At 41.5% G+C, this 13,776-nt stretch overlaps 2 protein-coding genes across 2 annotated transcripts in view; both read right to left on the reverse strand.

Annotated features, from left to right (window-relative positions):
- Positions 1 to 749: 749 nt before the first annotated feature.
- Positions 750 to 7,065, reverse strand: bloc1s4 (biogenesis of lysosomal organelles complex-1, subunit 4, cappuccino). Its single transcript, XM_049603158.1, has 5 exons — positions 6,697 to 7,065; positions 4,416 to 4,487; positions 4,206 to 4,307; positions 1,901 to 2,035; positions 750 to 1,759 (listed from the first exon to the last, which is right to left on the reverse strand). The coding sequence occupies exons 1-5, from the start codon at positions 7,012 to 7,014 to the stop codon at positions 1,661 to 1,663; spliced, it is 726 nt and encodes a 241-aa protein (XP_049459115.1). The 5' UTR covers positions 7,015 to 7,065; the 3' UTR covers positions 750 to 1,660.
- Positions 7,066 to 10,112: 3,047 nt separating this feature from the next.
- Positions 10,113 to 13,776, reverse strand: part of pard6gb (par-6 family cell polarity regulator gamma b) — a 43,430-nt gene continuing 39,766 nt past the window's right edge. The window contains exon 3 of the mRNA XM_049603156.1: positions 10,113 to 11,789. Coding sequence (XP_049459113.1) covers positions 10,717 to 11,789 — 1,073 coding nt within the window. The 3' untranslated portion in view covers positions 10,113 to 10,716. The remainder of the gene's footprint in view (positions 11,790 to 13,776) is intronic.

Below are 13,776 nucleotides of genomic sequence, written 5' to 3' on the forward strand. Positions count from 1 at the left end.
GGAGAATGTCACCTTTATTTTAGTATTTTTTTCAAAAACTTTTTACACATAAAAAATGGTTACAACTTTCAATTGTCGTAATAAAACATTTATTCAAACAAAATGAACCCTTCCATTTTTATTCAGTGAGGGTCATTTTGACTGATATTAATTAATTCTGTAATACCGTAATATTATGAAACCATACTGCATGCAACCCTACTTTGGAGATCAACATGTTACACGTTTCTACAGTAGCTCAGAACAGACAAACCAAACACTGGCTCTAGAAAGGGCCATTTGCGTCTTTGCGTCAGCCACCTTGTAAGCATGAGAAAACCTTTGATTTTTTTTTTAACACAAAACTGCTTTATTCAGTGTTTTACCAGTCAAAACCACCAGGTTCATTTGTTTGGAGAGGAAGAGACCTCTGTGGATAAATCGGCTAGAAGTAAAAACCTGTGAGTGTCTTGAGAAAAAAGGTATACACAGATTAGCAAGTGCTATGTTTCAGCGCCGGTAAATAATTCCTGAACAATGAACACTGGAGGAATTCTAACCTGAAGTTTCAGCTGGTTGCAATATGCACTCCTCACCACTAGATGTCACTAAATCCCCCTATATCTTACTGACTGGACTTTTAGGGTAGGTAAGCTGTAACTAAAAAACATCATACTTAAAGGGCGTAAAGAACTAATGATGGGTCATGCAACAAATAACTTGTCTCAAATAAAGCTTTAATGATTATTTAAAAAACACAAACCAATATCAACCTGTAAATGAAACATTTTTATTCCTGTTTTGGCAAATAGTGAATCAAATAATAAATCATAGCTGTAACCATTATCGATTAAACCTTGTTTGATGGGTAAGGGTCAAGTTACATCTATAAAGTACACTTGTCTCCCAAGGACGAGATCCAAGCCTCCTCTGGTTATCATCACAAACAGCTCCACCCCTGGTACAAACTTTCAAAATCGACTAACATTTCATCTATAGTGTGCTTTTATTGAAAAGGTGCTATCAAAGATTTAGCCCCATATCAACGAGGCAACTGTCATTTGTAGCCAGTAACGTCAAGCTAGCAATAAAGTGAATATTTTGAAATGGAAGACATTAAATGCTTAACTGGACGAGATCAATATTGCTCGGGGAGAGTGATGAGACATTGGAGACACAGATTAATTCATAACAGCGTGCAGGTCTTTACAAACACCAGTAACAGGAATGTCACCTATAAAAAAGATGGGTCAATTCTTCACGTAATACACCTTTACAGATCTTTACAGCTCCTCCTATTGTACCTTCTTTACAGCATCCTATTGGCGAGTGAGATGACTTTGTCCTCCTGATGTGTCACATATCCAACATCTGACACTGTTTTCTTCACAAATAGTGAAAATAAGACTGACAGAGATACGACCAATTTAGGCACTTTTAAAATCATGTTTGCTACAGTTCAGTGCTTGTTGCTGCCGCCAGGAAAATGACACTCAAAAATGAAGAATGTTTTCCTGCGCTTGACTTCCAGTGACTTGTTCAGAAAGGCTACTATTGCTTTGGTGAGGCCACTGCACCAATAGATCCTCTTGCAATGGATGGCAGTAAAAGTAGTCTCTACAGTTTCACCCAACAGGCCTCTGAGGTTAGAACCGAGTGATGTGTTAAAAGTTCTAGCGTGTCACTGCTCTGGCTGTGATGTGAAATAATCGTCTGTCCGGAAAACGCTGGGGACCTCTTGACGCTGATGTGGTGCTGGTCTTCTTGGGCTGGCCGGTTTCTGGAGTGAACAAACACAAAAGGAATCCTAATTATTAAAAAGCACTGCCTGTAAGAGAATCACAACTGCTGTTACAAGTACTGAGCAAGCAAACTGACTATGTCGAACTACAAATCCACATGTACATGAAGATGCTCTCACATTTAAGAAGCCTGGGACAGTCATCGTGCGGAGGATCTTCTTGAAAGCACCCGGTAGTGTTCCTAGTTCTCCCTCTGCCTGTGTGACCTGCTCCTCCATCGCACTGACATTGGCTCCCACCATCTTAACAAAGGCCTGCAGGCACATCAAAATAATATAGCAGATAAAATTTAGATTCTTTGCAACATTATGTGAGACAAACTTCACTTGAAAATAGAAGGGCTCTTGGAGAGCGCAGACCTCCGCCAAGACCAAGTGCCCTCTCTTGTAGTGTTAACACTATTGAAAAATAATTTGCGTATCCACCTGTGATCAGAATCTGTTCCAAAGTTTGGGATCTTCCTTGGCCTGACACAGTTATTACGTTATCGACTTACTGAGCAAAAATCATCGAGATCATGTCTATATATTGTACGATAATGCCCTGTGTTTACCTGTATGTCTGTGTACATGAGAATGTCACCAACATTTGAGTCACCATGATACCAGAAAAAACACAAAAGGGATTTTTCTACTATGACACAGCGCGTAAGAGTGCCATGCTGAATAAACAGAGGAAAACTATGCTGAGACACGTTTAAATTTGCTGGTCCCACTGCTTCCGTCCTTCGGTCTAAATATTCTTAAAAGCGCTGTATGTCACTCTGGAGAAAGATGGTTCATCGCTGAGTATCATTTTGGGTTGGTGATTCGGCTCAGTATAACCCAAAATGTCAGTATTTGACAACCTGGGAGCGAGAATCAACAATTAACTCTAGCCCTTTTTAAACAGGAATTGTAGGAAAGCCCAATCAGTCTTCTTTCAGCATTGGCAGTATAAAAATAAAATTGGGGAGTGCAGCACAATGCCGCCTGCCTACTTTTGTTTATACAGAATGCGCCTTTTTCGGGGCAATGGGGGGCGTGAGCAAGTAACAAAACGTGTAGCTCAGCGTGTGACGTAAACAGTGACGTGGGAGGGAAGCCGCGGCTGGTCAGTCCTTCAGCGATTCTCTCGTAAGTCGGCCCATTCTTCACTGTCCCCGTCACTTGACGATTAATGGCCTCTTCGTTTGCGAGGGCAAGCAGGGCGCGCAATTCCTTGTCTCCCCAGTTGCTCATCTTTACAGTATCTGTCAGGTTTGCGTTTCCCTCTTGCTACTAGCTGCTCTCTAATTTCTGCTATCAGCTGTTTCCTGTTTATCCACCACCAGTGGCTTGCACATGCGGCGTCATCAACAGCTCCTCCCACAAGTCTTCAACAGCCCCTCCCGTTGCAGAAGGCTGCCTCGGTCTCTTTAAACTAAAGGGGTTCCGCTAATATGACTAACCTACAAGGCGGAAAATTGGGCACCTCGGATCAACTCGTCAATCCGGCTCTGTGTGTCTTAACGCTCACAGCTTGCGATCAAAACGGCCCAACATCTGCCGAAAATCTGGCAGTGTAAAAGGGGCTTAATCTTTCTCCAGAATTACATACAACACCTTTAAGAATTAAAAGTTCATTGCTCTCTGAAAGGGTGTACTTGCATTATTATGCTATGATATTGGCATAAAATAAAATGGTCTTAAAATGAAAATAATGTTGTTCATCATTTATTATTATATCAACTATTTCTGGGACAATATACCTACCACCAAGAGTAGTCATCATCATGACAGGCCTTCTACACCCTTCCATGATAATCAGACCAGTAGAGTTTCTGTAGTTTATCGTCATATACATTCAGAAGAAAACTGTACACTCATATGCAATAAAAGGCATCTGCCCTGACTCTCTCAGCCATTAAAGCTATATGTAAATAATAAATAATTACAAAACAAGCTGAAGATACTAAAGGTTTCATAAACGTGTGTGATTAATTAATGTGATCTTTTTTAAAAAGGAGGAAGATGAGTGAATGCAGAAAGAAGTTTGGAATAACTGATTGAACTGAATAAATGTTTGTATTTTGGATTTTATCTTGTGAAACAGTAATTGTATTTGAAAACAGGTGCAAACTGCGCTCTTGGACCGGTGTTTACTTCCATTATTGAAAAGGGAAATGGTCAGCCCGTTATAATCTCTCAGTTTCTGCTGCTGTGAAGAGGTTATTACACTTAATAATTAGAAATAAAAACACACAAAATCCTGTTCATATGACGAAACATCACAGGTTTCATATTATATTATTTTGAAAATCCTTGTTACTGTAGTTTTTAGTCTGTTTTGGTCACATAATTCCATTCCCTCAATCAAGTGTGCATTAAAAAAATATCCAACTTAATATCTTGAATAGAGCAGTATTAATATCTTCAGCCCTGCAAAAATAAAATGACCACTTACCTCTAACTTGTCAATTCTTCTGTATATTTGTCTCATTTCATCAGACTTCTGCTGGATTTGAGGTAGGTTTTCATTCACGATCTGGGAGGTATCATTACGGATCTGGAGGAAAAAAAACACAAAAGGGTGTGAGAGACAAATTTATTCAGTAAAAATGTACATACAGAGCATTTATAGGATTTTACAGGGTCAAAGCCTGACTTAGCTTACCATATCCAGCATTCCAACAAACTCATCTACTCTTGTCAGCATTTCTTCCAAGCTCTTGTCCAAGCACAGGATCTGGAGGAGAAATTATTAACAGAAAAAGGCTGTGAAGATTTACCAATAACCTAAGCCTGCCTTATGTGGCCGTCCCTGTGCACTTCAAATAGTCCCACATGCTAGTCACAGCTGGAATTCAATAAAATGTCTTTAAATTGAGTGAGCAAGGACCACGGGGCCAAAACACAGGGGCCTTTGTCTTCCTACAGAGTCAGCTAGCTAGCTCAGCTTCTTTGTAAATTGCCTGGTATCACGCATTTCCAGTTAACGTCAACTCAGGAGTGACAGCTAACCGGTCAGTCGCCCGTCATAAAGATAAAGCGTGAGAAAACATAGTCAGTTCCTACAAATAAACACAACTGTCTCGCTAAGCAGAAGTTCTACATCAGTTTTATTTGAATATAGGGCTTATAGATGTGAACCAAAAAACAGAGGGGTGGACTCGCGTCACATGACTCAGACTCAAGCTAGTCAGTCTTGAGTCATGAATCTGATGACTTTAGGCTTGATGAAATCAAAAATGACTTGCAACTACAACAGTTTCACTCATAAAAATACAAATCACAAAATAAAACTGTGAACCGTGAATCGAGTCTTCATTTTCCTGGTGATATATAAAGATGATAAAATGATCAAATTTAAATGACAACTGAAAAGACTGCTGTGGTTAACCATAAATGAATGGAAATATGCTATATATTCAACTCAATGATTACAATTGAATGTAATTGTGCCACAGGAACACAATATCGAGGTTTACTGAACTTCATGAAACCCCCTTTCTGGAGCTTAAAACGTAAAAATGGTAAACATTTGGTTAAGGGTACAAAATGTCTAGTTCAGGACTCAAAACTTAAGGAGTTGGACTTGACATAAAAGACTTAACTCTGGACCTTACAGCCAAGACTTGACACTTACTTAAGACTTTATTTGGAATGACATTATGGCACTTTTGCCATAAAATATCTCCACATCCAGCGGTGGAAAGTAAATTTACTCAAGCACTGTACTTGAGAACAATTTTGAGGTGCTTGTACTTGAGTGTTTCCATTTTAAGCTACTTTATACTTCTACTGCGCTACAATTCAGAGGCAACTGTTGTACTTTTAAAGGTCCAGCATGTCAGATTTAGGGGCAGAAACAGTATATAATGCACAAAAGTATTTTTTCATTTGTTTATATCACCTGAAACTAAGAATCATAGTGTTTTGTTACCTTTGAATGAGCTGTTTCTATCTACATACAGAGCAGGCCCTGCTCCACAGAGACACCATGTTGTGGCTCAGAACAAACAAACCAAACACTGGCTCTAGCTCGGGCCAATCGTGTTTTCGTGTTTGCCATCATAGTTCTCCTACATGCTTGGCACATGGAAGAAGTTTCAGACATGCAATCTTTATTGAAGATACCACTAAATCCTATACACTGGACCTTTAAGATGAGTATAGATCCTCAGTCGCAAATTCACAAGCTAGTGGTGATGCTGATTTATTCATACAGTTTCAGTAATCGTTTTTCACAGTTGTAATCCACCAGTACCAGCTGCGCTTTCTCGCTTTCTGTTGTTGTTAATGTTAACTACTGTCAGTCTGCTGTCCTCTGCCACTATGCTAATCATGAACATGTTATAGCCTCTTTATAATTATCTTTTAGTAAAAACTTGAACTAGTATGTCTTCAATGTCAAATTGTCCCTATGATATAGAAAATGGTACTGAATATTGATATTTTTCAAGCTATCTATCAGCACCTTAATCACAATGAACTCCACCTCTACCAGCTGCAACAATAACATGATGTACATATTAATGCATCAGTAACTACAGCCCAGTGATGTAATACACATTACTCTAAATGAGTATTTTTACGTTTGGCATTCAAATTAATGTCATGCACTTTTACTTGATAAAACTTTTGAATGCAGGACTTTTACTTGTAGCAGAGTATCTCTACTCTGTGGTGTTACTACTACTTGAATAAAGTGTCTGAGTCCGTCTCGCGCCACTGCTCACATCCCAGTGGACCCTAACCAGTGACAGCAAACCAATCATGTGATGTCACGATGTGACGTAGAGCACTACACTGCTCGTTAGTTGAAGCCAAGTATATCGCAGTAATAAGCTACAGCTACTTTATTAACAAAGAGCTAACGGTAACTTAGCTAGTCGGTGCGTACAGTGCTTCACATGACTTGGTGGCACATTCGTGTCAAAGCCACGAGCACACACCTCTTCTCCAGCTGTCGCCCTGATGTAGGAGGAGTAGCTGAGGGCGGTGTGTGTCAGGTCTTCGTCCTGCTCCGGGTGGTGCTGGTCGGGTGTTCCGGGCTCTGCTGCTTCGTTGAGGCTCGGGCTCTGGGAGATGTTAACGTTAGCTGCTGCGCCAAAGCTGGGGCTCTGCGACACGGTGCCGCTGCTGAGGATTTCGCTCACCATGGACAGACTGCTCGCGCTCTGAGAGACGATGCCGCTGTCCCTGCTTATCTCAGCGCTGGACTCCTCCAGGGGAGACAGCAGGCCCACCCTGTCAACCCGTTGATAGTCCATATCGCCTGTCTTTCAGGTCTACTGCCGTGTTTTGCCTCGTCAACTGACTGGGTCACGTGAGGTGTTCAGCCGACGGTGGCTCGTAAGGGTCAAAACAGCGCAGCGCAAAATGACAATAAAGCGTTGGAAAACTTTCCCTTTCATTTTCAACCCACTTTACTAAACTGTAATTAATCACTATCTTACATGTGCAAGTAAAATAATAACAAAAGCAAAAGACATATTTAGAAACCCTGCAGCAAATCAAACACACACACACACACACACACACACACACACACACACACACACACACACACACACACACACACACACAGCGATAATTACAATCTCTCCCATATAAACCTGCAGTTGGGATGTATCAACAAAAATCGGCTCTAAGCAACTTTGATTTGGCGAAATTATTATCTGATCAATTATAGAATGCAGATATCAGTATATGGTGACACTCATATGGCATGCTATGTCATTGCAATCTCGGCCAGCAGATGGCAGCCAGAATTACTGCATGGCACTACCCTCAAGTGGTCTGCACAGGTCTGATGCAGAGGCAGTCACTATGGCAGTGATCAAAAAAGTTTTTATCACTTCTTTTAACATATAAAATATCTAATGAAACTGACTAGCTGTTAATTCAGTTTATTTGGAGATAAAGGTGTTGCAGTGACCCCCACCCTGGAATATAAAATACAGGTCTATCCATCCATTTTCATCTGCTTATCTGGGGTCAGGTTGCAGGGGCAACAGGCCAAGCAAAGCACCCCAGACATCCCTCACCAGTTGAGATGTGTCATCCCTCCAGCATGTCCTTTGTCTGCCCCTGGGCCTCCTACCAGTGGGACATGCCCAGAACACCTCTAACGGGAGGTGACAGGTTAAATAATTAAATGGGTGGCATTAAAGTGATGTAAGCTTTTGTTTTTGCACATCAATATTACATTTCCTTAGTTAAGATGTTTTTTATTTAATCTTTTACAAGACCTTGTCAGTATTAATCAGGCTACACTTTAATCTCAAGACGAGCATCTGTGTCACATGTGAGGGACAGAGTTCTCTCACACATAAGTGCAAAAACTATTTCAAACTGCAAGGACCAACTGCATGTGCATATCTTCTGCTGATATTGACTTCAAGGGTCATACGCAAGTTGTCCATGATTGAAGGCCAGTGTTAAAGGCAGTGACAGCAAATAGACTTTTTGTGGACGTTTCTTTTGGGTCTGCCGATGAACTAAAGTCTGCTGCTGATTGCTGGTGCAGACCGGTTGGACTTCATTGATTTATTAGCTGTTTGAGCAGCCTGGCACCTCGAGTAAACACATCAGACAAACATTCATTAGCAGAGAGGTGGAAGGAGTTCGCTGCTAAAGGAGGGCCTCTGACCTAGGACAAAGCTGCATGCCTGCTGCAAGTCCATGCTGAATATACAGAATGATAATAAAGGAAGTCAACCTTTAGATATGCCATCCTCATTATTTGATGCCTAGAGCAAATTATATGTGATCAAACTTGACCAATGTGTCCTACTTAACCTGCCTTCAGCCTCCCACAGGACTTAAACTGCAGGCTTACATTGCAGGAATGAGGTTGAGAGGACAATAAAAACTGCTCTGCGATGCTGTCAATAGTTCATCATGTTAAAACAGTCATATAATCAGTAAACAGTGTGGTCTTGCTGTAGGCACTGAGGTGTCTTCATGTTTTCCCTGTGGCTGCAGAATGGTTATAATACTAACAGTCATTTCAAGAGAAACCAAAGTCACACCCCTTATGGCATGCTTTGTGGTTATGCATTCCTCGTCTACAGATGCTGCTGCTGATGAAGAAATTGGGATGTCAGCCTCTGCTGTGACTACTTGCTTTGTTGACTGTCAATGGTAAAAAGCTTCTGACTTATGGTTCTCAGGAACTTGCACTAAAAAAAAAAATGTTCTGTGTGGTTTTATTCAGTTTTCCTCCTTAAACCCGGTCAAGCTGACCTGGAAATATCTCAGTGTCACATTGTGTTTGTTTAGCCAGTGTTTTTCAGATAAACCTGCATCTACTGTATGCTTAGTAGACAAGGCTTTTCTTTGGTACAAAAACTTGGTGATACAAGTGAAAATTTAGGTAACTTATACACCCATAACTAAGCAACTAAGTGATTAAATTCAGGATATAGAAATTAGGTAAACTAAGACAAACTGAATCACAAACTTTCATCTGTCAGTGTAACATTGCTGTTAAAGGAACAGTGTGTAAGATTTAGGGGGGTTAAGTGGCATCTAGGTGTGAGGATTGTGGAGTGCAACCAGCTGAAACTTCTCCTGGTTAGAAATCCTTTAGTGATTCAGGAGGTATTTACCGGGAGCCGAATTATCCACAGAGGTATCTTCATCTCCAAAACAAACAAACCAGGTGATTAAAACTTGTAAAAACACTGAATAACACAGTTTCATGTTACAAATCAGTGTTTCTCCTATGCTGTGAAGCATGTTACAGATGTGTGCTCCGGACGTTAAGAGGTTTTAAAAGAGAGCTGAATTATCCGCAAAGTTCTCCTCTAAAAACAAACAGACCCTGTCATTTAAACCATTAAAAACATTGATTAAAGTAGTTTCACGTCATTACAAATCAATTTTTCTCTAATGCTATTTGGCATATTGGGACAGGCTGCTTGCCTTGCATTTGTTTGTCTGCTCACATTTTTTCTCTGATAACTAATGATCCAGATGTTCAGGAGGTTTTTACCAGGAGCCGAATTATCCGCAGAAGTCTCTTCCTCTCCACAAGAAATGGACTCAATGATTTAAGCCGGAAAGAACACTGAATAAAGCAGTTTCACATAAAAAAATCAGTGTTTTTCTGATGCCCTCTTCGCAGAGAGGATGCCACTATGTAGATATAAACAGCTCATTCTAAGGTAACAAAAACACAATTCTTCTTATTCTTGTTTTCGGATGATTTTACACCAAAGATAACATACTTACATTATTTTATTCAATTTCTGCCAAAAATATCCCCCTAAATCCTCCACACTAGACCTTTAGCTTTCAACCTTTTGATCCGTGGTAAAGGAACTGCCAGTGCAACTGCTGAACCACACATCACCATCTCTAGTTTGCAGACTTAGAATAATTTATTGGAACAGATACAAGGATTTGATCACAATCATCAATGCATAAAAGAACTATTAAAAAAAATCATATTCTAAACAGCATTTATCAGAATATAAGAAATATAGATTTACTCTTTAAAAACATCCATAAGCAACCCCAAGTTGGTCCCGGTAACAAGAATGAGAAGGATCTTAATAAAAGTGGTCACTAATAAAAGATATTAGGCTGTAGGCACATTCAGAACTCTAGGATACAGTGGACTCGCCTAAAAACAGTTATTTGTTCTGATGCTTTTTACATACATACGTACAAATCTTTTGATGTAAGACAAAGACAACTTTAAAAAATACAGGAAATATATACAATACATTTTCTGTGTTTCCTGGCTTGTAACTTCAAATAATCAGTTATCTCATAAAACAAAGAGAAGTTACACAATTAGTATCTGATAAACACACTCGTGCTCATATTTATCCGGCGTGGTGTTCCAGTTTAAGTCTCTGAGCAGTTGGGATGTATCTGTCTCTGTGTGTGTCTGTGTGTGTGTCTGTGTGTGTGTGTGTGTGTGTGTGTGTGTGTGCGCGCGTGTGTGCGTTTTTTAAGTATTATAGGGTAATGACGGTGCCGTCCTCCTCCACCCCTCCCCTGGGCAGTGCCAGACTGTGTCGTGGGTCCGTTTTCAGGGAGCTGAGGATTTTGTGCAGGCTGCCGTTGCTGTGGCGGAGGGCTGGGTTGCTGGTGTGATGTGAAGGCTGTGCTTGGTGATGGCGGTGCTGGGACTGTTGGTGTGCGTTGTGCTGAAGGTTCAGGTCTCTGTGGAGCTGGTAGCTGAGGCTGCTGTGGTGGTGGGAGTGGGACCCTCCGTTGAGGCTAGGCTGGGAGTGGAAGGAGGCAGTGGAGACCACTGATGAAGGACGTGAGGGCGGGCTTGGAGGTGCTGCTGGGCCTGAAGCTGTCGTTGGTGTCTGCTGGTGTGTGCGAGATGCACTGGACGCCAGGGAAGCATTGGATCTCTGCGACGGCCGCTTGAGGCTGCTCTCTATGACTATATCCGTCTCTTCGTCACTCTCCAGGTCGTCTTGGTACCCGTGTGCTCCAGAGGACATCACCCCCATTGATGCCACTGACAAACTCGGGTAACCAGTTGACCCGCTGCTGTCAGACGACTGGCCTGAGCTCCCTGAGATCCTGCTGCTGCGGACCACATTATTGCGCTGGTTCACCGGCTTAACTGTCACAATCAGGTTGTGGCTGTTGGCAATCATCATATCTGTCACCTGATCTAAGGACTTTCCAGTCACTTCAATGCCGTTCACCTCCAGCACCTCATCATTAACCGCCAGCAGCCCGGTGCTCTCTGCCAACCCTCCAGGCACCAGCCGAGATATGAAGATGCCAGGGACTTTCTCGAGCCCATGTGGCGTCACCCGTACGCTGGTTCCATCCCGGATGTAAAAGCCCAAGGGTTTGTCCGAGCCGTGACGATACAGTCGGACACGGCGATGAGATTCAGGTAGGATGTCCACATCAATGATAGAGGAGACGGGCCGGAAGTCTTGCGGCATGCCGATGCGGATGTGTGGGCGCTTGCGGTTGATGTCGTTATTGCGCAGGGCGACCACAGCCTTCTTCTTACGAGTTATTGTGTTGGTTCCATAGTTGGAGTAGTCGACCTCTTCTGTAAAGACATAAAAGGAAGATGGAGAAACAGCGTTAGAAATTTCATCATTGCTTATGTGCAGGCAACACAGGCTAAAAACATTCTTTCTTCCATGCATGCTTTGTCCCCAAATGTTAAAGGCAACAAGGAAAAACTAAAACACCTAAGGTCCAAAAAGACTAAGACGAGGATCTGGAAAGTTAAAACAAACTGAAAACAGAAAGAATTCCATCCTGGAACTACAAAACCTGTACATGAGTCTTTGCCTACATATATAAATCAAACCACCTGCCTTACAAATTCAACAACCTTTGATCAAACTATGCACAGATGTGCTTGAAAATAACTTTCCTGTGAGAGACCTGCTAATCATTTATACAGATTTTATGCCATGTGTGACAGAGCACAGTTCTTACTACTGAACCTCTACAAGTGAGTTAAGTATGAAGCCAATTTTTTTTTGCAATAAGTCCAACCTGTGTGTGAAAGAATGACATGTGAGCGTATTAACTGGATTCACATATGGCTAATACTGAGTCTCTCTCTGTTCATGTTTGTATGAAACGCTGAGTGTGCAGAGCATTCCTGCCTGTGCTGACAGAGGTGACCCACCCTTCTGCTACCAGGCAGCAGCTGTAGGGATTCAGAGTGTGCACTTCTACACAGACACATACATGTACTATCCTCAGTGCAAACACTGAACTCAAAAAATTAAAAAGATAAATAAACCGTAGAATTGGTCCGATACCAATGCTAGTATGGGAAATGCCTCTCATGCACTGCCTAAAATGCTGGATTTGGTATCATGAGTACACAAGTCCATGCACCCATCAGATGCCCTGTCATTTATCAATAAAGTTTTTCTGGAGATCAATTGTTCTTCGCCGCTTCGTAACAGTGGCCTTCACTGCAAGTTGCGCTGTGCAGCCACTTGCAACTGCTTTATTAGAGTGGTGAAGAAGATTTAATTACCAGTAAATACTCCAGTGTTAGCCATCAAAATAACAGCAATTTGGCAACCTTTTACACAGGACAAGAAAGCACTACCAGGAAAAAGGCAACATGTGCAATATGTGAGGCTACAGATTCGAAGGGTGGCACGAGTGTTGCCAATTTCAACACCAGCAATCTTATAAAGTATGTGAAGCCGAGAAAAGCAGAGGAGAAACTACAATTACCGCCTTGTGGTTGTATGACTCTGCAAACCAGTCACGTTGCACTTACAGTTTACATCCCTGTCTGTGAAAACATGGACGCTTCACACACATCAGTTCAGTGTCTGACTGAAAGTCTCCCCTTCAGTTTCTGAGATATGAAATACTGACCAGAAAAGTGTTTTTGCAGAACATTATTATGTAACAGTGAGGCTGACCTTTGACCTTTTGGATATAAAATGTCATCACTTCATCATTTTATCCTATTAGATATTTACGTCAAATTTTGTCGTAAATAACGTAAGTTCTTGAGTTACGGCCAAAGATATGTTGACAGTGACCTAGACTTTTGACTTTACCAAATTCTAATCTGTTCGTTCTTGAGTCCAAATGGACATTTGTACCAAATTTGAGAAAAATTCCTCGAGGCCTCCTTGTGATATTGAGTTCTCAAGAATGAGACGTATGCAAGGTCACAGTGACCTTGACCTATGGTTGAATCCAAGTGAATGTTTGTGCCAATTTTGAAGAAATTCCCTCAGAATGTTCTTAAGATATTGGGTTCACAAGAATAGGACGGACAAAAGGACAACCTGAAAACATAATACCTACGGCCACGGTTATCGCCGGCGCAGAGGCATAAAAACAGGGGGAACTGCAGGAGAAAAAATGAGACACCAAATTCCAACGCCATGAAAAGTTCCACAAAGATGGGCCAAAACCAACAAAGATAGCCGAGAAACTGACAAATTTATTGTCCTAGATGACCAGCGTGCTGATCAGCGTGATCAGTACTTGGTATCAGTCGACACAAGTTCAGGTATCAGACTCGGTAAAGGAAAATGAAAAAA

The sequence above is a fragment of the Epinephelus fuscoguttatus genome, linkage group LG17 (genome assembly GCF_011397635.1).
Source record: "Epinephelus fuscoguttatus linkage group LG17, E.fuscoguttatus.final_Chr_v1".
NCBI lineage: Eukaryota > Metazoa > Chordata > Actinopteri > Perciformes > Serranidae > Epinephelus > Epinephelus fuscoguttatus.